The sequence below is a fragment of the Mytilus edulis genome, chromosome 1 (assembly GCF_963676685.1).
Source record: "Mytilus edulis chromosome 1, xbMytEdul2.2, whole genome shotgun sequence".
NCBI lineage: Eukaryota > Metazoa > Mollusca > Bivalvia > Mytilida > Mytilidae > Mytilus > Mytilus edulis.
The window spans coordinates 63,155,772-63,182,225 of NC_092344.1; the positions used below are offsets into that span (position 1 = coordinate 63,155,772).

Here is a 26,454-nt window from a genome sequence, read left to right on the forward strand (position 1 = left end):
CACCGACAACTCTACTAAATATGTTTTCTACGTTTATAGCATAATGACTGCAACAAAACGTCATCACATACAATTAGTCAGGTGAATTACACCGGGCCTTGAAGTCCTAAACCTTTTGAGTCAGTTTTTGGTACTCATACTCCAAAATCAACCAATGAAAATGTTTGATTTCATGTTTCGAGCATATTTTTTGTGCTCCGAGAACTGAGCAAAGTTTTATGACTTCAACCCAAGATGTTCTGGGTTAGATGTTTGTTTGAGATTGTTCTATGCTTGAGACTTGTTTGGACCATCTATAGCGCTAGAATCATCTCGGACTATTTTGACAAAAGATCCACTGAAACTGCCTTTTACCTTCGGTGCTTTTTTAGTTTACGTGTTATGTTTTATAATTTGTATCAGTCTCATTACTGTCCAAACACTCAATTGTTTCGCATCTGAACTAATTTGTTTTTGTAGTTTCGATTTAAATATATCTTTCTTAGTTTAAAGAGAAAAAGAAAAGAAAAACGGTGAATACTAAATTCATTCATCTGTATTTCAAAGATAGGGAAAATAAGTTTCTGAACGAAAAGTTCTGCATTATGTGTTATAGGTAATTATTTGAAATGCAAATGACTTTACCAGATTTGTTTATATTTTAGTTACGTAACTCTTTGTTATGTTTCCAACAACAAATAAAGTTTGCACGCCAGCTAGACAAGACATGTGGTTTACCATACCCCATGGCTGCGTCTCCTGACGTAATCACAAGAAATAATGAGTTCTAAACTATAAATACTACAAACATTTATATCGTAGAATGTTTGTTTTACCTACCACTACTTGAAAAAATGCAGAAATGCGGTGACAGCAAGCATTTTAATGGTAGTCTGAACGTTTCGGATTTTATTTTTTAATCAAGACATAATATAAAGTTTTGATATGAATGATGATAATGTTGATGATGATAATGTTGATGATGATAGTATACATAAAAAACAATTGATTAATCATGATGTATACAAATTTGTACATGAATGATACCTAGTTCATTGTGCATGCCATGTGCTTGCCAGAAACATGTATACATACGATATACTATAATTTCAGAAAGTCCTAAACGAAAAAAGGTAAAAACTAATAAAAAGAAACAATGCTAAACTTTGCTTAAGATATGAAAAAGTATACATCTATAGTCGATAATTATCACGGGGGTTTAATTTAACGTTTATTTGGTAAGTGTCTGTGGCGTTTACACTTGTTTAAAATCATAAGAATATTCTACGATATAAATTTCGAGAAGGATATTGAAAAAAGAGAGGCGAAAGATACCAGATGGACATTCAGACTCATAAATCAAAATTAAATTGACAACGCTATGGCTAAAGTATAGAAAAAGACAAACAGACACAACAACGGAAATAGCACACACAACACAACATAGAAAAATAAAGATTAAGCAACACGAACACGAATTTCGGAAATAGCGCGAACTAGAGCTGGTTTCTATTTCAAGTTTTCTAAGGGGGTTACAGATACACGGGAGACATTATTTTAGATCTCGGCAGCTATGATTCCTATTTCGGTATTATCTAAATGAATTTGTAACAATATTAATAGTAAATGCATAAAAAATACAATTCATCAATATAACTTACGATCTCAAATAAAAGAACCGCTTTTTATTACTTTAAGTATATTTATTTGAATAAAATGAAATTTCCAGGATAAGAGTATTTCGTAAGAGTATACTATCGGGCTAAAATGGAAAAAAAATGAAATTTCCAGGATAAGAGTATTTCGTAAGAGTATACTATCGGGCTAAAAGTAATTCCTGGATAAGTGTATAACAAACGTATTCAAACATAAAATGTGCAACTATATCAAATCGGATAACGCAAAAAGATCAGTCAGAGGAAAATATTACACATGACTCTGATGGGTTTTCCCTTAAGTGTTAGTAATATAAAAAAACTTTCTTCTTGATTTATTTTTTCAAAATGTTAAAAAAGTCTTCGCCCCTAGCGATAAAACATGTCATTAATTAATCCATCGAATCAATTAGAACATATTTCCGACATTAATTGAAGATATGAAAGTTTTATGGACAATAAAATAAAGATTTATGACCACTGCAAATCGTAAAAAAATATAGATAAAATATTTTAGCGAAGGTCAGTGCAAGAATCTTATTGAAATAACATGTTTAGTAATGCTAATAGATTAAGAATCTTCATCAGTTTATAATAACTGATTTTCGATGCGTCGATATCAATTAAAAGCAAATCGAACATCGCATATGGGTAAGGGGATAATACAAATATTTACAATATAAATGTAAATGTTTCGTTCAGTTTTTATAAAATCTTGCTCTGTCGCTGGAAACATTATTTGAAGCGAATTTAACAGCTACAACAGTTCAATGCAATACATACAAGTTGTTAATTAAAACCGTATCAGACAATAATAGACGGAAATTGAAATGAACAATTTAATAATTTACATGAAAGAAGGAAATATGCGTGCAATATATTCCAAGCATGACATAATCTTATTCATATTGTTCATATGACAAATACACAAAGGTTTCCTAAATGTAAATACATGTATGGAGGATTACGAACTGACACCAATTATTACAACCACCGCTACTTTTTCATTTGTTTATATCTTTATGGAATATATTTCATACATATGTTACATTTAATTTGACATGTACATCTACATCAGAGAAACACTATAAAGCATGTATAGTGACTGAAGAAATAATGAGAAAAAGTTCAACATGTTGACACTGTAGTTTAACTAACTGTAAATTGACAAATGGACCGTTGCACCTTCAAAGAAAGCATTTTATTCTTTTTTATTTGATTAAACAGTGTAAATAATGAAAATGAATTTACAAATAACTGAATCTTTGTTACTTGACAATTTGTGTTAAGATAATGGTAGTTTGGATTTTCTTATGGATACATGTAAGCCTTGTAGAATCTGTAGGAAGTTTAATGAATGTTCAAATCATTGGAGGTAACCAAACATTGCAAGCACACGGAATAAGAGTGACGTCATCATACACAGGTAAGATCCCAATATTTCAAATTTCATTTTAACCGCACACAAATTTTTACTTCCGATTTCAAAGCCAATTGGAATTTATGTGTAAGACATAAAAGCAGTGGCCATCTCATCGTCACGTACTTTGTTTTTGACTTCAAGCTGATTAGATAAACTACAACTACCCAACAAAACCAAACTTGAATTCCCCAAAAAAAACAAAGTGAAGGAACACTAGTCCAAATAAATATGAAATGTTTAAAGTTTTCTTGTGCAGCACAAAATACTTAAAGGAAAGGGGGGAGGGAGTATGTTGAAAAAAATTAATATTTGATTTCGTCTGAAATGTTCACCATAACAATTAGACACAATTTGAAATGCATGATACGAAAAAGAAAATAATAAACAACAAAATTCGAAAGATATTATCTATCTGTAACACGAAATGCATTAACTTGATATAACTGGAAGATGATAGGCCTTAAACCTTTCCCAACTTTATATGTTTCTATGTTCACAAAAAGAATTTGACGAGTGTAAACACAACTATTTTGTTCAATCATTTTAATGAACCTTAATTGAAACGATAGTAAATACCTTTTTGTCTGTCGGTAAATATATTTATGCCCTCCTGAGAGCGCTACTATTTATAAATCTTTTTACGTCTTTCAATCTTTCCAAATTTTAGCTTTCAGCAACAAATTACGAATGCATCAGCGTTTTCATTATTTATTAGAATTTGGCTACCCACCATCATGTTGAATAAAAATGAGGATTAGTTGGGATGGAAATTAAAAGAAATGTTTTGTTTTTATTTCAAAATATATTTCATCGAAAAGTCAACTTTTTAATTCAAAAATTTGGACTAAAAAGCTTATAGAAAATTAAATAAATATCGAGATCGAGATGAACTTTTGCAACTTCGATATTTTAATCTTTTTTGAACGTTTAATACATCCCAAATATTTCTAATTCGCCATAGCAACACTTTTTTACAGTTAACGCAGACACAAATATTCGTGGTTTTTACTCTTTTTGATCACACGCAGACGTAATGCTGATAATCAAAATGAAAATTATGATAACGAAACTTTTACCAGGACGAAACGTAAACAGATATATGAAGATTTCATAAATGGTTTATAAAGACCGTTCACATCAAAGGCCAGAGATCATTCTTTAAGTTAGTTAATGGTATATGAAGAACTTGAAAAATCAACAGTTACTAAGAGCAGAACAAAAACAGATTTATGATATACCAAAGTCGCTCCAATCATTCAATCAAAAGATGTTTAGAAAGTAAAGAGGCATTTCAAGTAAAGAGATTTGCCATTATACTCTGCATTTATCGTATTCCCAAACAGGATTTAAAGCCGAGAAAGTTGGTTAAAATCAAATAGCAAGGAGTCATAAATAAAACGCATGCAATAATTAATTTTAATAAACACTTATATATATAAATTCAAACGTTGTTCAGTAAGTACTATCATTTGTTTTGAAGGTAATTTCGTTAAATCATTGCATTTATAAAATTAGAATTTCATACAAAACGTTTCATACGGCGGAGAACACACCTTAAAATGAACAAGATAGAAGAGGGAGTCATTATTTGTATCAACGATTACTTCTAACTTGTCTCTAGAACTCATTGATCTTAACCTCGCGGCTTATACTACACAATTGTCTATTATGTATACATAAAGATACACGCCCTGTGTGTCCGTTGCACCGATATATACCGATATGTATCATATATGTTCTTTAATATATTTAAAATAGACAACCATTGATAGCCGAAAGGTTTCATAAATCTAATAATGCCGTCACAGCTTCTAAGCAAAACTTCCGCATTCAAGACTTTGGATTTAACGGAAAAGAGTTAAACTATGGTCAGTTGAAATAAACTGTTGTAAAGTTTTGCTGTCATTGCGACAACAAAGCAGTACCGAGTAAATGATAGAAGTATTGTTACAAGCAATTTATAACAGTACCAGTGTTTTCAATTATCAAACCACTTAAACTCATTCAACAGTTTTTTTAGGTGAAGGGATAACGATGCTTAATCCTTTAAATTTTGTTTCTATGAAGTCTTTTTTGGTTTGTTGTCATTTTATCTTTGTTCATTTAGTTATTGTGTCATAAGTCTTTAGACTTATATTATGGTTGCCATATTGGTACCCTTTACAATTAATTAAGGTTGTTATAATGTTATTTATATGTGTACATGTCCATTTGTGATACACATTAATTTTTGTTGTATACCAACAAACACGAAAGACACTGTTGCTATGTACATCAAATGTTTCTTTGTAAATCTCAAACAGCCTTAAAGGCTGAATGTTTGATATGAAAACAAATTATATACAAAACACTTTGAGATTGAACAAAAAAGTAAAAGGAGACCGATTCATTTATCTATAGTGACATCAGCGGTCATCGACTCTCTTCATGAAAATACAGTTATACAAGTCCATGCATGGTTTTTCTGTTTTTATTTTATTTTTGTATCAACCATTTGTACGCGCTTTATTATATTATAATAATTCTTTATTGTCATTTAAGTAAAACTATAGTTGTGACATAAACAAAATATATGAAAAGTCTTATTTATCCTTTTTATTTTAGCTACTAGATCGTTCAGGAAGTTAATACTGAGTGTCGAGCCAAATCCTGCCCTAATTCATATCAACGCACCTCCCGGTACTCCAATTCTTTCCATCACCGGTTACGATGCCGCTACTGGACAACGGTTAGAACAAGTACAAATAACCAATACGCCTGATGCTAGCTATTTCACGCTCAAAGTCCCGAAAGCAGGGGACAACAAGTGGTACTTATACTCAAAACAGTTCATGAACAAACCACTAAATTATGTCTTCCGATTTCGTGTTTACGGGACTCATCAAGGAACTGTACAAGACCAGGAAATTAAAATAAAAGTCAGTAAACCAAACTTATATCCACCGGTCTTTGAAAACCAGACGTATGAATTTATCGCTTACAGGAAATCAGCTGATTTGGACATTCAACTCGTCGGAACCGTGCAGGCAACTGACGCTGATTTTGAAATGTACAATTCAAAGTTTGATTATTTTATTTTTGATACACAGGTTTTAGGACTGTTTAATGTAGATTCTTCAGGAAAGGTTATTATTGTATCAAAACAAAACTTCCCAGACGATGCAGACTCTTACACTTTCAGCATTGTCGCCATTGATGCCGGTTCGCCCCAGAAAATGAACAACATCACAGTAAATGTTAAAATCTCAGATATACCACGTAAGTAGATGTATAATCAGTAAGAAAAACATATCAAGTTTGACTAAAGATAAATACATAAAAATATCCTCGATTATCGAATATCGATGCTTAGTGGGTGCATATCGGTTTAGGTAATTTCATGAAAGGACAATTTGAATACCAATTCAGTTTAAGAACGTGTACATATAAATAATACAATCTCTGCTCCTTGTTAAAAGAACCAAGAGACTCACGTCTATAAAGTCTGTTTTAAAAGCATGCACATTTTTTTTCGTTATAACATCGGACAATTAACACATCAAGCTTTATTCCCTTGTTTGTCATGTCCGTTTCAACGTATATAACACAGACAGTGACCCGTCAATCTCATTGAAATACAGACCTATGTCAACGTTTTGCTGGCATAAGGATCACTAAAACAGCACCGCATGGAGAAAGTATCAGCATTTTTAATCAGACAGTGATCATTTCTATTATAACAATCTACAACGTGCAACTACTTATGTTTTCTTTTTACATTTGAATACCAGATTGGTATAACAAACCGAATTTCTTCCTTCTTTCTTTGAATACTGTCAGATTTTACTATGAAAATAAGAAGATGTGGTAAATTTGCCAACAAAAATCATTCCACCAGAGACCAAAAAACAGAAGTTAAAACTATAGGTCATTGTAAGGACTTCAACAATGAACAAAACCCATACCGCATAGTCAGCTTTAAAAATGCCCCGAAATGACAATCGAAAAAAACTAACGGCCAGATTTATATACAAAACAATGTTCGAAAAAACAGCAAAAAACAGAAACCACTGAATTACAAGCTTTTTACTTGGCACAGACAAATATAGCATGCGACGGGTTTAACATGTTTGAAGGCGCAAACCCTCCCCTAATCTAGTTAAAAGTTATTTTCGCACCATATCTAGGTCGATGTTCTAGTGTCTGTGCAGATGTCGAATGACAATTGCTAAGATATGCACTTTGAACATCTTAAGTAAATATTTCGGTCAAACTTATATTCATAACTGGGCGAGACGAACAGGTCAAAATACTCTTGACACAAACATTCAGAAAAAAAGCCCACGTCTTAATCGGATTAACGTTATGGACGTGTCGGCTGTTACCAATTTACCGTACACTTTCTATCGAACAAAAACTTTCAAATATTGACTGAAGACGATTTAACTAGCGATATATCATTTTTTTTAATAAATAAAACTTTTAACAAATGATTTACATAAAAACCGTGAATAAATTTGTTTATTCTTGCGGTATTTTGACTTTTTAAAACAAGAGAAATTAAAGCTTTCCGGAAGAGGTGTCAACAATTGATAAATGTGGTATTTTTATGGGACAATCTACCTTATACATCAAATAATTTGATATCGACATTTTCATAAATTGCATAGTAAAATAGGAATTATCAGTTGAAGATATTTGAGGTTTCTTTATTACGTCGACGAGTTTCATTGACAAATTATCCATTTTTAAACTTTGTCATTATACGTTAGTTTAGTTGATAAATAGTAGCAAAGAAAGTCGACAGGCGCTTTTGATGTCGTTATATATCCTTTAGTCATTTTATTCGTTCAGCTTGCATGTTTTTATATTCGTCAAGAAATTTATGTCCGCGTGTACGGTCAGAACGTCACTTGTCAGGAGTTTATAAGTAATAGATTTGGTCATACGTGTTGTGTACTGGGACACCGAGATAGGAAATCAAATATTTATTGACAACAAACTACAACTCTCGTGAGAACTTCATCTTTATTAGTTGATAAACAAACATATTACGTTTTTACATTCAAGATGCAATAACTTATTTGTTATTTTGGAATAATCTAAATTCTGTGGATTAATATACTTGAAGAAAATGCTCTCATTGACGTTGACATTTTATTTCACTTTAGCTCCAGATATATTTTGTGTATCCGTTGAAGGAGTAAAAGCCAAATTCTGCTGGAAAGATCCAACACATGGACAGTTTGTTAACAATTACCAATTACAGTTTACTGTTAACGATAAGAACATAACAACACGTCCTGTGGCAATCCATGGGAAACGAAATGAGATCTGTACCAGTGTTAGTGGACAACACATGGAAAGATCCTACAGATTCACAGTTCAAATCTTTAATGGAACGGATAGGAGTCCTGCAAGTGTTCAGAGATTTGTAAATATTTCAAAACCGGGTAAGTTCAGGCATTTGAAACTTTTAGGTAGTTTTTGTACTTTTTTTGAACAAAACTATTTTAATGTCTTTAATTATCCATTTAAAGTGAGAACAGGGATTATAATAGACACCAAATACCCATGTGTGCGACAACGAAAAACAGGGAAGTCTGAATTGGTAACTTCATGCGCAGTGTCCACATTAAATGTATTTTCTTCTTATAAAAATTATACTAAATAAAATACGATGAAATTTGCAATAAATGCTTAATCACTGAACAAGTGCACATTTTGGTAAGGGGCCAGCTGTAGCACACCTCCGGGTACGAGATTTTCTCACTATTTTGAAGGCTGTTTTCTGTTCTCTGGTCGGGTGTTGTCTGTTTGACACATTCACCATTTCCATTCTCATTTTTATAAGTATAATAACTATTCAAATTAATGCTTCTGTTAATTAGATCTGTTGAGTGATTTTACAAGAGGGTTTGACTTCCATTCTGCATTCTTACTTTATTTCAATCCCAGTAACATTATTGCACGAGAATATAATTATTATATTAATAGTACGATTTTAAATGGTACAATGATAGAACTTACACTAGAAAGTCTTCCCCATTTTCATAAATCACATTAATGAAAAAATTCAAATGTTAGCACAACCTCAAGTAGTCATAGTCTTTAATTCTGAAGCTATTTACTTTAACTAGGAATCGTGACTAAGTTTTTCATCACGAGTAACCTCCCATTTCAGATTTTTTTAATGCATTCTTTGTCAATCTTTAATTTGTAATACAGCTTTTCCACATCATAAAAGTCTTTTTTTCAACCATTATTTTTGTTGAAAGATAGGTTATCTAAGGTTTAACTGCATCGATGTTTGAAAGATTGTCAATATTGTTTTCAACGTTTTCCCCATCTGAAATATGTTAGATCATGTTAGGGCATACACAAGTTTTTTTTTATCAGTCCTCTTTACGTACGATGGAGGCAAAATATACCAAAAATAGGAAGAAAATTCCTGAAAAGTTTTCTGTCCGAAGCATATAATTCGGTACTTCTACAATTTTAGCAATATTGTTACCTTCAATATACGATAATGACAAGAAACATTAAAACGATTGTAATTAGTAAGAATACAATATATGTAAATTTTTGTCGTCAGAAATGACATTTGATATTTTATTTGATGTTTAATACATACAAATTGTCATTGAATAGGTTTCATTCATGTAGACATATTTCAGTTTGTTTGTTATATTTCAAATATCTCAAGTACAAACAATGAAATATTTCAAAATGAAAAATGATGCAAGGTTGTGAAAGTCATATTTTTTGTACTTAAATCATAGTCACATTTGTATATAAAGATTATAAAATGATAACCAGAAGATCATGAATCATGTTTCTTGATAACTTTGTTCATATATAATGTATAATACCGCAATCAGAATTAGGATGGGTGTTACGCGATACTGTTTCGTCATTCAAAAAGCTATAGATGGCGATTCCAATTTTCTAATATCTTCGTTTAAAAAAAGTTGTTTACATTAAAATATCTTTTTAACTACCTCTGTTTAAATGGGATTTATTCTATTATGATAATCAGAAAGTCTTTTTGTTGTTAGGATATACAAGTACCCGGCCACGTCCACTCCGTGTGTGTGTATTTCTATTTGTATCCATCTGTTGAGTTAAGCCTTTTTCAACTGTTTATAGTTTGTTCTTATGTTGTACTTATACACCAATGTTAGGAGAGGGTTGGGATCCCGCTAACATGTTTAACCCCGCCACATTTTGTATGTGTGTCTGTCAGGTCAGGAGCCTGTAATTCAGTGGTTGTCGTTTGTTGATGTGTTATATAGTTATTTTTCATTCATTCTTTTTTTACATCAATTAGACTCTTAGTGTTCTCGTTGAATTGTTTTACATTTATCATTTCGGGCCCTTTTATAGCAAACTATCGCGTATGTGATTTGCTCATTGTTCTAGGCCGTACGGTGATCTATAGTTGTTAAATTCGCTCAAATTGTATTGCACATCAATGGCTTACCATGCATACCCTTGAATAAAACCTTCCAATATGCAGATTAATCTTGGTGACTGAAATTAAATCTGCGGTTTTGTGTTCGTTGCAGGTCGAGAATAGGAAAGGGGAAGGGGGCTACATAACTTTTGTGAAAATGGAGTGGGGTTTGGGGTAATTAAGCAGTATCAAGAGGATTTAGAGATTTTCGGCTGCATGAAAGATTGAGGCAGACGATCGCAAAATCGTTAACTATTCTAATTCACCCTTACACGTTTATTTAAAACCGTCCCTTTTTTTCCATTCACACTAAGTTTGTGTTATCCAGTTCAACAATTTTACACTTGAACAATTGAATATGTTTTTTGCTGTTTTAATTGTTTCAACTTCTTCCAACAGGTTTATATGGGGATTGTCTAAACTTCAGTAACTGCAGTATATGGAAGCCGTGTAGACATGGCAAGTGTTTGACAAAGAAAGATATGTCGTATGAATGCGATTGTTTCCAAGGATGGATTGGCAGAAATTGTACAGTTAAAGATCCATGTCTTCCTTCGCCTTGTATGAATAATGGACAGTGCAACAGGACTGAAAAAAATGGATTCCAATGTCAATGTGCGCATGGCTATTTTGGGAAATACTGCCACCAGAAGGACAGTTGTGTCGGTGATCCTTGTTTAAATCAAGGGTCGTGCTCATCAAAAACTGATGGAAGTTACGAATGTCATTGTCGGCCTCATTTTACGGGACAACATTGCGAGGTTACAGATCCTTGCAGTCCTAGCCCTTGTAATCACACCGGTTTGTGTCATAGATTAACAAACACAGAATATGTGTGTTCTTGTTTACAAGGTTACTATGGAGATGATTGCGAAAACATAAATAAATGTGAATTACACAATCCATGCAAATCCGGTTGGTGTGTTCATATTGACCACAACCAATTCAACTGCACATGTTATAAGGGTAATTCAGGGAAATATTGCAATATAACAGACGCCTGCATGATAAATACATGCAAAAACGGTGCTACATGTGTTCCAATAATTGGAAATACTGTCAAGAAATACGACTGCCAATGCAGTCGTGGTTACCATGGGGACGAATGTCAGCATTATGATCCGTGTTCGAGCAACCCGTGTCAGTTTGGCGGTGTCTGTCGGGCTTTGTCCGACCAACTTTACCGCTGTGAATGTAAACAGGAGAGATATGGCGAAAACTGTCAATATGTAGATGGATGCAAGATTCACAAATGTGGCACAAACATGGTTTGTCAGAACACATCATTGACTGGCGCCGTTGATTGTTTGTGTAACTCTTCGCCCTGTAGACAAGGTGGAACGTGTACAGTAGGCTATAATTCGCAACCGTATTGCAAATGCAAGAGCGGTTACAGCGGAACATCGTGTGAGAGGTCTTGTTCTCGTGATTCTTGCCTGAATGAAGGCACATGTGAAATAATAGATGGATCTTATGAGTGTGTTTGTCCGGATAATTTCTTCGGAACTCGATGTGAGAATTATGATTTCTGTAATGCTACCAGGATGTGTATTCGTGGTGCTAGATGCCATCTAACACAGAAAACCTACCACCACTTAATAGTGATCAACCAAACTATGACGGCGAACGTGACAAATTGGTACACGTGTTCTCACTGTCCTGTAGGTTATACAGGTAAGCTTTCAGTTACTGCATTTCAAATGAAATTTTGGACAAGTATTGGTAAAAGATCCGTCCTTCTAGGGACCATTCTTTTTTCAGGAAGGTCTGTCCGTCCGTCTATGTCTCAATCTTTAAGATAAAGTCATCTTTTGTCTGTTTTATTTTTGTTTCGAATTATCGAAATTAAATTTCAAATTTTGCTAATAATTAAAGTCACATGAAACGAGTACCTGGTGAAAAAAATATGTTTGTCCAATTCTTCAGCCAATGCATGCATATATCATATACTTAGTCTTCTGTACACGTTATTATCATTTTTCACTCATCTATTCCATAAAATCGACAAAAAAATATTTCACTCGGTCGGTGTTGTTGTGAAAAAATGGCAGCTTATTAATGGTTGTGTTTTGTAAACAACCATCAAAGAAGCATGGATATTCAGGTAAGCACGTGTATATAATCAATAAGATATAGTTTATTTCGATGACGGAGCGATGTTTACTCTTGTTGACTCTCTCTGCCAATTTGGGTTTCCCCTTCGCACTTGCGTAATTACGATTATCGGATTTTTTTTCAAAAAAGGTCACGAGGTAACTGCATACGAAAAACATGTCGTAAAATTGTTGACTGGAAGGGAACAATTAAAAAAAGGAAATTTCTTTTAAATTTGGACAAATTAAAGATTGTTCTTTAAAAGAAAAGTATGTCTACATAAGTTTTATAGAAAATATAAAAACTAGCCATTTATTTATAAAAACCATATGCATCTGACATTTCTTTTTAATTTGAAGTTTCAAATGACTTTTAGGGGAACGAATTTATTGTTCAAAATTTAAAAATTAAAATATTTACATAAATTTTGGTCGTACAATATAGATGTAAAACATAATTACAAAAAGATTTACCCCTGCTTTTGCAAAGTGAGGGTAGGCCCTTAATTTCTCATCATTATTATTCCAAACTTTTATAATTAAAACACTGAACATAGACTTTTGTTTTATAAGTAGTAGTTGTGCTTCTTGCATATCACTTTGAACTCATTCTGTTGTTTAAGACATTTTTGCATAGACATTATATAATCTAAGATTTGAAAGAAGGAATAACTAAAAAGAAAAGTAATGTGCTGTGCATCTTTCTTGTTAGTTTTAATTGGTCTACAATATTCGAACAGGCTATAATAAAAATGATAACTGAATATCAAGGTTCAAAATGTTCTATGGAAGATGCACGTATGTCCTAATAAAATCTCGAACTATAAAGAAGTTTAATCTTAAGTTGGTTCTACCTTGAGAAATTCATATTTTTACAGAAGTGTTAAAATTGGATCAGCATGATTTTTTCCTTAGTATTTGAATGTGTTAACTGGACCAATTAACTCACAAACGAATGTTTAGTTGAAGTGAAAGTAGTATACGATTATGTAAAAAGGTAGTAAATTGGTCATTTTGAATGTTTACTGAAACTGTTACAACTTGTAAAAGATATTTTAAATTTAAAGTAGTAATTGTACGGATTTAATCATTTGTTAGGTTCAATTTCGACTTCTCTTTGTACTCGTTTACCTTTCATAAGTTGAAAGTACATGTTATCATCTAGTAAGTCAATGTTATCATCTAGTTAGTCAATCCAGTAAAAGAGTAAATAATGATTTTTTTATGCAATTATATAAAGGCTTTAACAATGTTTAAGAAATATTAACATTACATGCATATTTGATAAAAATCCGACCTTTCGGTGGAAGGAAGGGAATGTATCTATTAAAAGTTGATTCTACCTTGAGAAATCAATTTAGTGATTGACCGCACATTGCGCTTCGTACAAAATGTGCTTCGGTCAACGTTTTTGCACCCCAATAAACAAATAATATTCAATTCATAAATGATTTATCTTGTCGATTTTATCAAATCTCTACTTTAATTTATTATTCTTTAGATATATTTGTAAATGTAATGATTTTTAAAAATTTTATGTCGATTGGTAACATAGTAGGAAAGCACTTTGTATTTTATGAATTAGCAAGTTTCAAACCCCCGTATTGCGAATGAATCAACCATGACTTGCAAGAGTCATACAACTCTTTCGAAAAAAACCAAACTGCCACTCCTGTACGCCATATCGATTGGTGAATTTTAGGCCTCTTGGGTGCATTGCCCTTTAAAGGTTAATGTCTATGACCCAACCCTTATTTTCACAAATTACACGTTCTTCCTCTTCAAGGTTATGCGAACTGTTAACTAAATATTTTTCGTTATACAAGGTTTGTGACCATGATTAAAGTCAATAGCACCTAGATTTGACATTAAAAGCCTAATGTTTTGTCAGGTAAATGGAAAATAAAGTGACGTTTATGCTGATTTCTATGATCAAAATGTGTGGTTTAGTTTCGCATCAGTTATGGCGCAAGTATTAAATAGTAACAATTAAACACATTGACCTACTTAGATTTAATTAAAAATATTTTATTGCGTCAGAAATAAAAAGGAACATAAACCTTTTATGTAAATTAAAAATCAAAAATAAATCATTCAATCAATTTTTTTTAATTAATAAAAATTATATGTTAAAACGTGTTTTCACTTAATCACAAGTGAGTTCATTTCCGATTTTCTGAAAATATTTGGAATTCTTTTTTCAAATACCTAGTGGAGTTGCTTGTCTTTACTGCAAATACATATTTTACTATCGTATGTACATACTAAGTTTGAGAGATAAGTTTTCCAGTTCACTTGAAATAGATGGACAGATATAATGCCTAAAATCTTTTATTCTACTATTTATTTTAGAAAAGAAATCAAAATTTAAGTAATACTGCATATTTTTATTTATGCAATAAACTGCAGTAATTTGTGAGGGAGTGAGAAAAAAGCATAACTGGTATTATGTCCCTTGCCGTCAAAATTTAAGTTTATGTAAAACAAAGAATACTGCAGTAATTTGCATGAGAGAGAAAAACATAATCGTAATGATTTCTTGCCCGCGAAATTTAAAGTTTATGAAAAAAACTTTATTAATTTGTGAGAGATAGCGAAAAACCAACTTTATGCTAATTTTTCTTTTGCCGCCTAAATTGTCGTCTTCGTCTGCTACCGCCTTATGCACACATACCTATGTCATTGTCGGAGATTTTAATTTTTTTGATAAAATTGTTCATTTCTTATCTGAGAATCGAATTTTATGTAGTCATTCATACAAAAAGGTATTGAATTAAATCTGTTACCGTTTAGTATCATGGTACGAGATTGAATGACCACAAATGTCTTAACTACCATAGAATTCTCAAATTTATTGTTGATTTAAGAATTATTTATTACAAATAGGGCTGTTGTTAAGACGCTAAGTGATTCTCCTTCGTATATAAGCATTTGTTCTATTTATGGATGAAACAGTAGTGTATAGTCCTTTAAGTCAAGTAGACGGATAAATAAGACGGGACATAGATACTAAAAAATCATTTTAAAAAGTTAAAATAAGAAATAGAATAAGTAATGTCAACAAGAAAGTTTATTAAAAGGTTATCATATAAATATTCAAGGATTATCTTTTATTTTAGTCTGAATGTTGACAGTCTCGTTTTTTAAATAATCACGCGGCAATTTAAAATTGCACGTTTAATCTTTATAAATTGTTTTGTATTTTTGAACCCCAGAAGTTTGCGTTGCTATGAAATTTAAAGAACGGTCTTGCACAAGAACTAATTATTATGCCGAATCTGCACGATTGTAAAAAAAAACGTAACGGGTAGGATTTCCGCGAGAACAAAACGTGTGTTTGTTTAACCTACACTCTAGACCAGGCCGTGATAGAGACAGGGCATATTCTTCTTTTGATTGGCAAAGACAAAATTGAAATGTGCATGCGATGTTTTTCAGTCTTCATGGCTATCTATTTTTCACATCAGGACGAATGAAAGATGTTGAGTAGGCAGCTATTTTCTGGATAGGTAGTGTTACGTCAAACAAACATTTTCTTTTTTTATGTCCCCACCACAAACGTTTTAAAAGCAACAGCTTATTAGTTTTAAAACGGCATATTTGAAAAATTGCATGCTTGATCAATTCAACTTTTTTGTTGTTGGGGATAAAACAGATACAATCCTTACCACTGCAACGGATCATTTATTTGACCGTATTAAACCGAGATTTGATACAGTAAGGACTTTAAAAAAATAGTAACAGATAAACAAATGAATAATTGAATAAAAACGTACAAGACAGTATTTAAGTACTTACTTAAGTACTTACTTAAATACTTATAAATCATCTGAAAATGTACCCTCTTCAACCGCTCAAAAATGTATATTTTAAAAGTCTCACTATTACAAATAAAGCACCGGTGAACTAAACAATTAGCACATGCTATTGTACCAGTGACAAATATGATAATTTTTAAGTAATACAATGGTATAAAACTGAGTATAAAACAGGAACTACATTGTTTTTACAATAATGATGGTATAATCACCTTGCATACATGAATTTCCGTCAATTACATCTTTGTAACTTGTCACAAATGTCAGAACTAGGGTTAATCATTATACAGTTCGTCTTTCAACTGTCAATCAAACTAAATACACAACCAAATACACAAGAAACATTCATAAAAACATTAACGAACTAGGTCACTCTTGAAAAAGATTCATTTTTATCATATATTAAACATATTTAAAAAAAGCATGATCTCATATCTTTTAACAAATTGATTTCCCCCAATCTTTATTAAGTAATAGTGCAGTCATCAATTTCCGTTCAGTGCCTGTACGGTGCACATATTTTTCTGACTGGTTTGGAATGTGACAGTTGTTTTTCCATTTGTTTTATGAGTTTAAGCTTTTGATATTACCATTTGAATTCATTTTGAATTTTCCTTGGAGTTTGGTATTTTTATTATTTTACTTTTGCCTTCTTGTTTTTTTTACGATATTTTTTCGACAGATATTAATTTGGAGCATCTACTTGTTTTTCACACGCCATTTTGTGAGTTCTGAATAGTAAAACTTGTTTGTTCCAATTAATAGAAGTCATTTTTAGAAAGGGTTATTTCGAACAGTTATAAAATTAATATACTACAGATAACTTATTGCATGGATTGTTAAATTTGGCTTAGATGGATATTGTCTCTTCCTTTTAACGACCTTTTTTTTTGCACGAGGAATTGTTTGAGAATAATATACGAACGTCCTATTAATTAATTTATGGTTTTATTGAATAATTTATAAAATGGAACAAAAAATTCTTATGAAAAGAATATAATTTATTACAAAATATAGATAAAAATATAAAAAAAAAACTCAAATGTAGAGATATGAGATACTGAAAAAAGCTTTATCAGATTTAGTCAACATTGTTTACAGAAGAAATTCCTGTACCAAGTCAGGGATATGATAGTTGTTATCCATTTGTTTGACATGCATGTTTGAGCTTTCGATTTTGCCATCTGCTTAGGGACTTTCTGTTTAGAATTTTCCTCGAAGTTTGATATTTTTGGTATTTTACTTTTTTTCATGTATGTGTGCAATGCAGTTTTTAAAGAACGGTCTCTTTAGAAGGTGTTATCGCTTAACCGCTTTTCACATAGGACACTTTTCTCAAGGGGAACGACAAAATACATTTTTCATAATTTACGTCTTACATAGAATTGCTGAGGGGAAGAGGATATGTTATTACAATTGATGAGTCATAAAGGTTCATTATGAGTCAAACTATTACATTTATTTATAATATTTATAAGATTGAAAATATGGTAATTTACAAAAAAGAAAACAATGGTCATTTTCAAATTCATTTACAATGTTTTTCGCCCTTGATTTTAGTGAAAGTACATTTTATGATGATGCATACCTGTTTGACGCAGATTTGATATTATTAAATTAATGTGTAATACTAATCATAAGAACAAAGATTCAGTCAATATTCAAATTTGGGATATGACAAGGGTGCCCATTACCACCTGTAGATTTAAATAGAAGAAAACTAAAAACATTCTAAATACTTGATTTGGGATGAATTGTAGTAACATGAAATACGAAATTTAATTCCGTTTCCGTTTAATGATATGACAAATTCCATGTTACTCAGATATCAAAAGCATTCTTATTTTACATATACACATAAATATTTCACAGGTGAAATAGCTAAGACAAGTAATCATTTTATGAACTACTTATTGATATTGCATAATTCATGGATTGTATGACAGTATACATCATTTACACGTTTATACGGCGAATAGTACACGACTGTCAAAATGTATAAGTGATATTTAATTTATGATGATAAAAGACATGTATAGCATTGCAGTCATGTTCAAGTATCAATAAAAACTAACCATTTATGCCATTATTGTGGGTTTTTATGTTATAAACCGTTTCCTGTTTTTATTATTAAAGATAATTTGAACGTCATCATTATGGAATATGTTGAACATCTATACATGATTTCCTTATTTGATAAAATAGTATTTTAACATATTTAAAGCTAATAATGTGTAAATATGAAATATTTGTACATATGAGAGATTTACTCAGAACAAATATACATACAGTGAATAAGTATTGAGATAATAACATACAACATACTATTGATACTGATTTGAGAACAGTTGGCCTCCTCATTTTATTGGGTAAAAGTATAAAAAGGACACTCGGTTAATAATTCTCTCTTTTTGAAGAGAGACGAATGATATAAAAATAATAATCCGCTTATAAGGCAAAGATAAACTGACAACACCACGGTAAGAATTGAAAATCCACAGAACACAACACAGAAAGCTTAATATACAAATAAGAAGATGAGTGACCTAATGAGTATAAGTTATAGATCAACATAAGCACCCCCCCCCAAAAAAAAAACCAACCCCCCCCCCCCAAAAAAAAACCCCACCGAAAGGTGTCTCATATATTAAACATGTTAAAGTTATTTAATATTATATATTATGTTCCAGGTGTCCGTTGTCAGTTCAAAACAGATCCATGTGACCATAATCTTTGTGGGGATGGCGTTTGCCAGAAACAAGGGAACAATTATATTTGTATTTGCCCAGATAATACTAGACAAAGGAGGTGTAGTGACGGTGAGTAGCATTTTAATATACGAGGCCCTTATGCATGTTATGGGGATGTCCAAGAAGGCACATAATCACAAATAGCTTTGAAAATATAATCACTTAATCATTAAGTACTTTTTTTAAACAAAATAATCAAATAATCAAAACTACAGTCCTATATTATCAAATAATCAAAGAATCATGAAATATTTGGTCTGGTAATCAAATAATCATTCAGTCTATAACATATCAAGAAATGATATAATCAAGAACATCACAAGGAGGCTCTGTTATAATTTCATGGTTTTTCATATAGGACTAACAAGATGATTTTCACCTGTTGAACATTTTAGATTCTCAACCAGAAATTCGAAGACAACAACTAACTTTTCGAAAACATTGTCATTTGTGCTTGAGAAAAGGTTTTCCTATTTAGCAACCGAATTGCTTATCTTCTTTCAACCCCCCCCCCCCCCAAACATTTATAGCTTTCAATATAACTGCAACGATACAGAACAGATGTCTTCATACATATTACAAGATCACATTCAAATAATATATAAATGACCTGCATTCCAAGATGTTCTGCCTTATGCATCTTCGAAACAAATATTTCATTTAATCTTTCTGAAGGTTAATTTTGTCTATTGGATGATCAAATAAGTTAAGCATGATTTTTGTGCTGGTATGAAATAATACTTGAATGCATGACTCTAGTATAATTATAAATGATTTTATTAGAAAATGTCAATCAAATATTTCATATCTCCATATAACTTGACAATGGGAGGATTGTACATCGAATATTTTAGAACAAGGCATTTTACATATTTTTAACTGCCTTAAAATATACAGTCATATTATTTTTTTTGTACATTTTATTGAATACAAACAAAAGGGATACATTTGCATGTAAAAGAGACAGTATTACAAAATCATTGATCCAAAATTAGCTTATTGTTATACTCTAGCTTTAAAAACAACAAGGAAGTAAATAGTGATGGGATGATCTTTCTTTCATTTGTCATCTCCAATACTGTAATTCAGAAGTCAATGAAACTTTAAATTCTCATATCTTCCCAATACCATTATGCATCTCATATTTAGTCATTTTTATCTGAACTATTTTTAGATATCCTTCAGCATATCATATGAAGTTTTCCATTCCTTCCACTTTTTTTGTAATCGTAGAATAGTTTTAGAGCAAAAATAAATGACTGTTAAAGCTACATTGCTCAAACCTTCCAAAATGTTGGGTTCTTATTGCTTTCAAACTTCTCGGCATACATTTTTGGCCTTTTTTTTCTTTTTTAATTCGAGCGTCATTGATTAATCTGTTGTAAACGGCACGTGCGTCTGGCGTACACAATTTTATGACTGGTATTTATGATGAATTTTTTTAAAGTTTACCAATTTGTCTTTCGTTGTTTAACACAGATGTGACTAGACCCATTTTCATTTCTAACCATAAACCTTTTGTCAGCAAATGATTTTGTAAATCTATTCATTTTCAGTTTCATAAAAGTTAATTATTAAATTTTTGCTAATCATGTTATTATACATTCTCAGTGTTGATTTTTCAAATAAACGAGCAAATATGAGATATAATTATAAATGCACAAGACGTTTTCCAGCCCATTAGAATGGGTTGGCAAATAGTTCATCTGTAAGTCAGTTGCTGTACTAATGTGTTGTCTTAAAAAACTTCTTTTACAATCTCATTAGTCTGTTTATGTCTATTGAATGATACAATAAGTAATCAACTACTTCTTTCTTGTATGAATTAAAACTTGGAAACATGACTCTTTTATGATCATTAATAATTTTATTAGAAAATGTCAATCAATTTTTCAAACATAACTTAGAATTACAGTACCATGAATGTACACAAAAAAAAAGAAGAACAAAACGTCTTCATTTTCTCTCGTCTCATGTTATAGTATATTTTATTGAATTAAACAAATAAGTTTATCAAGTTATTCATTCAAACGAATTGATTGACTTGATCTTAAAAACATTCCGTGGCTATTTAGTATTCAAGTGGAAATGTTATGAGCGGTTAACTGAACTTATTCATTATTTCTGAGGTTTCCAATCACAGAGTGTATTGGAGACATTTACCCTCAATGATTATAGCAAAGTGATTACTGCTTCAATATTTTGTATATCAGCTTAAGTCGTATGCTAAAAAAAAAACCAAGGATGTTGAAAAAGCTTCAGATTACCGATATAAATGCGATTGAGAGCTACGAGAAGAAAGGGAAAATAAGGCAACATGAGTATACCGCTGTTTAAAAGTCATAAAACGATTGAGAGAGAAAAATCCGGGTTATAAACTAAATCAGAGCATGCAGAGGGAAACACTTCAACAATATGAGTAAAGCAATGGTAAAACAGAACACCGAAGTGAGAGAAAGGAGAAACAGAACCTTACAATTTGAATAAATAAACAAAAACACATATAAAACTACAATGTTGTATGACAAAATGGGCTTCTTTAAATAAGTTTGATGTTGCTGATTTTCTGTTCTCTCAAAACAATATATATTTGTTCAGGCAAACTTAACCTTTCAAACCATATTGTTACATGAACAAATCATTGTTTTGATGGTCTTAAAATGGTCAGGAAATCAAAACAAAGCTGATATTCCTACTTAAACACTTTCATTATTCACTGTAGATTCCTGCCCTGATAGTAAATATCATGATAAAAGTGGACGATATATATGGCAAGAGACAAAAGTGGGATATATGGCAAAATCAGTATGTCCACATGGCAGTACAACAACGATAGAAGAAGTGTTCCGTATGTGTCGAGTAGACTCAAGAGGACTTCCAAAATGGGCGACACCAAACACAATGCACTGCAAACAGGTAAGCATGCTTTCCGTTCGGAATATTTTGGCTTCTAGCTGTTATAATGCAGAGCTAAATTGAGAATACTCACGGCGCAATGAATAATTGAAGATGATATCATTTAGAATGTAGACAATAATGAAAATTAATTTTTGTTCATTTCCCTACCTTTTTAAACATTTCTTTAAGTCATATGAAACTAGTGACTGGTGAAAAATAATGATTATCCAATTCTTGAACCAATGCATGTATATATCATAAACTTAGTCCTCTGTGCACGATTTTATTAGTTTTTACGCCAACATATCGAATAGTCGTCATTTTTTTTTCTCTCTGTCTGTTATGATTTCACAAATATGGCAGTTCATTAATTGCCGTGCTTTGAAGCCGAAGTTTACCGATTGTCACCTTATAGTAAACAATCAACAAATAAGTATGGATATCGAGCACGTGTATAACATATACAATCAGATAATAGTTTATTTAAATGAGAGAACCACGCGTATTTCGATCACCGGATTTTTACGAGAATGGTCACGCTAATGTCACTTGCATATACGGAGAATTGTCGGCGAATTGCTTCCTGGAACCAAGTAAATAAAACAATGTAAAGTTCTTCTAATGTGGACAAATTAAAGAATTTTCTTCAGAAAAAAAATATGTACATACGTTTTATAATGCAAACTATCCATCTATTTATAAAAATCATATGCATTATTTTTTTCAATTTGAGGTTTCATTTGATTTTCAAAAAAATCCTTTCATCCAGATTGTTACTTTTTTGTATCTGATTATGCGACTATTTTTTCCGGTTTGAATTCTTTTAATGATATGTTTAAATCTTTTGTTTTTTAGTTACAGTTTTGCTAAGATTTAGTTTGTCTAAAATTACTATTGTTTGAATGTCTGATTAATCCTTTAACTTAACTTATTCTATCAAATAAAAAACAAACTTAGTCTTTAGAAATAAACATCTTGACAGTATCACAGAATGTTAAAATAAAACGCATGATATAGTTTTCTTTGCGTTCTTAACAAACGTCTGTAATATATTTCATCATGTACACTTAATCCCAACAATCAAACATTTGAGAGTATAATTGTCAATGGCTTTACTAAGTTGCTAAAAACAGATGACCAATGTAATTATAAGACGTGTTTCCAGTGCTCCTTCTGAAGTTTACTCGATACCCTCATTTTGTAAAAAATGTACCAAGTCAGGAATATGGCCATTGTTATATTATAGTTTGTTTCTGTGTGTGTTACAATTTAACGTTGCGTCGTTTGTTTTCTCTTATTTTTGAGTGTAAATTGACATTGCGATAAGACGTGTCACGGTACTTGTCTATCCCATATTCATGTATTTGGTTTTGATGTTATATTTGTTATTCTAGTGGGATTTTGTCTGATGCTTGGTCCGTTTCTGTGTGTGTTAGTTACATTGTAGTGTTGTGTCGTTGTTCTCCTCTTATATTTATGCGTTTCCGTCAGTTTTAGTTTGTTACCCCGATTTTGTTTTTTGTCCCTGGATTTATGAGTTTGAACAGCGGTATACTACTGTTGCCTTTATTTGTAAACATCGGTAAACTATACAGGTATCTACTGTTGCCTCTAGTAAAGCTTTTTTTCCAAATGAGTCTGAAATATTTTTTTAAAAGAAACATTTAGATGATTGATTCGTGAAATGTTTAAAGATTATCTTTCATATTAACACAAAATTAAAATGAAATACTGTTATTTGTTTTCAAAAAGCCATCTTAATTAACAGACAGTCAAACCAGCATGCTAACTTAATTACGAATGTTTGTATAGGATGTAGAAAACATCTGAAACAATTCATTATAAGAGTTGTTGCCAATGATCATCAATTTGTTTAATTATAACTTGGTGTAAAACAAACCGTAATATGATGTAAGGCAATAGATAAACGAGAATTGGTTCAAAGATCCTGAAGCAAAACAAAATGGAGACTTGTACCTAAGAAAACCAAATACACCCATAAATCATTTTACCAAAAACAAAGTATTTATTTTAACTAGAAAGCAACAAGATTTATATTGTATAACGACAAATTTGATAATGAAAAACAACAATATTTTCATCAAAGGCCTTTTCACCTTTACATTAACCTAGGAAGAACAAATTACGCACATGGAAAACATTTCTATTATCCCACTCTTATAAAGACCGTGAGCAAGAATAGGGAATTTTGAAATATTGTTGTTTCATTCAGATTACTAAAAAAGCACTTATCAAGATTATGTTGAAATATACAAAGTAATTAACTCCTTTGCCATGATTTGAACGGTCATACTTAGTTTTGAAACGTGGTTAATACTTTATTAGATTGTTTGCCAGACAAAAAGGTACAACTTATCATACTACATATAATAGATAATAAAAATATCCGAAAGAAAATAACAACACTTGTTATCAGAATTAAAGAAACATAAATCATCAGGTGATATCTACTTTGAGTTATCTGTCTTATTGTTGATAAAAAGCAGCACTATAAACTAAATAATATTAGTTACATAGTGTGCTAGTGACCTAATACGGTATATATTGGGTCAGTAAATTCCATATGGGGTGAGAGCGAAGCTCGAATCCCCATATGGAATTTACTGACCCCATATATACCGTATTACGTCACTAGCACACTATGTAACGAATTTATCTTACCGACTATCTTAACGTGTGAAATTAAGACTAGTGATTCTCAAAACGAGCAAGTCTTCAATACTGTTAGCGCTAAGAAAATACTTCCATTGATCCTACAAAAACAGATGCCAACAATAACGACTTGTAAGGTTTAAATGTGTTTTATGAATTTCTTTCAATCTTAATCATCAATTTCTTCGTCTGTTGGAACTTTTAAGATTTTTTCTCAGTACCGTTTTGTTTTTTACAAAGGGACATAACACCATTACTAACCGTGTATGAAATAAGCCCCGCCCCATTCTTACCTAATAAGGAATATAAAGGGACGTAACTCCACTACTAGCCGTGTATGAGATAAGCCCCGCCTCCCTACTAACCTAATATCAAATATACACGGTTTGCACGCGGATGCTTTTAACCAATCATATTCCTGGAAATGTATAGGAGGTAAGATAAATAAAAATATCGTCCAATTAAAGAAAATATGAATAAAACTATAGTTTTTGTGACATTTAGCGTAGAATGCTTGCCTCATTGTTTAGAAGTTTAAACACGTCGAGTAAACTTCCCATAGGCAAACCTGTTCACTTATAACAGATACTACAGGGCATGATTCTCAGAACAACTACAATTTAACCTATCAAACCTTACTCCAGACATGTAGATTTGGTAGTGTGTTTTCTTTATAAAAATTGTATTACAACTGTTAGAGTTATTACTTGCTAATAATGTAATATTTTCTTTAAATTATAGATCGTTCAATAGATTTGAAATATGGCATGTATACTAATAATTACAACCAAGAATACATTTTTTCTGCATATTTCTTAACAGTTGACTGCATCTGAAGCTGATATGGCACTGAGAAATCTAGTTGCATACACAGGAGATGGCGTCCATCTGACGTCACAGGAAGTTGCGAATGTAACCAATCAACTTGAAGGATTAGCAGCGTATGCTGTAGATGATGTTAAGGTATATATATATATAATCGTTATCACCAGCTATGAGAAAATCATTAGTTTTGTATACTTTACTCATCAAGCCAGATGACACCTATATTATAAACTGGATTGTTTAGGTTGAAAGAAAAACATTGTTCAAAATTTCAATATTTTGTAAATAAGCCTTTGTGCGCAAAAAGAAGAACAAGATTATTTTTTTATTTATGAGATTGATTACTTCTCTTTTTGTTTGGCATCAGTTTGTGTCACTTTTGCGTTTTGTTAGACTTCCTAGTCACTAATTTTGAATTGAAATTTGACATAAGATATATGTAAATTACAATATTGTATACAACTTTTATACACACATTTTAAGACATGTTTCAATTCTTTAGATTGCCAAAGACATGACTATGGTTATCAGTAACCTTCTCGAAGCCAGAGAATCGGTGTTGATAGAGAGTAACCATAACAACCACTCTAGTGAAAGGTAATGACCTTTTTTGCATAGTTATCCCTCTTCTCCAACTTGGTAACTAGTAAGAATAATGGCTGAAGACAACAATTTAAGATTCTTTTTTTAATTCTTAAATAATATCTTTATTGCACTTTTCTTTGCTGTAATGACAAATTTAGATACCAGTGTTATCAACTTGATTATCGGAGGTATAACGCAGACAAACAAAATTGAGATATGCAACATTAACTGGCTAACTAACTTGAGGTATAACACAGATTGTCGACTGGTTTGAAATAGTAGTGGTGTATCATTGGCAATTCATTGTTTCCAACTTTGAA

General features: G+C 31.5%; 1 protein-coding gene across 3 annotated transcripts in view; it reads left to right on the forward strand.

The window, feature by feature from the left end:
* LOC139486485 (uncharacterized) overlaps nucleotides 1–26,454 on the forward strand; it is a 58,159-nt gene that overhangs the window by 21,566 nt on the left and 10,139 nt on the right. For 2 of the 3 annotated variants that reach the window (XM_071271401.1, XM_071271393.1), the window contains 7 exons: nucleotides 5,662–6,315; nucleotides 8,208–8,489; nucleotides 10,892–12,166; nucleotides 19,094–19,222; nucleotides 21,876–22,069; nucleotides 25,547–25,687; nucleotides 26,052–26,146. In XM_071271401.1, coding sequence (XP_071127502.1) covers nucleotides 5,662–6,315; nucleotides 8,208–8,489; nucleotides 10,892–12,166; nucleotides 19,094–19,222; nucleotides 21,876–22,069; nucleotides 25,547–25,687; nucleotides 26,052–26,146 — 2,770 coding nt within the window. Of the gene's footprint in view, nucleotides 1–2,333; nucleotides 3,061–5,661; nucleotides 6,316–8,207; nucleotides 8,490–10,891; nucleotides 12,167–19,093; nucleotides 19,223–21,875; nucleotides 22,070–25,546; nucleotides 25,688–26,051; nucleotides 26,147–26,454 lie in introns of those variants that run through there. The other variant, XM_071271386.1, reaches the window with a different exon arrangement.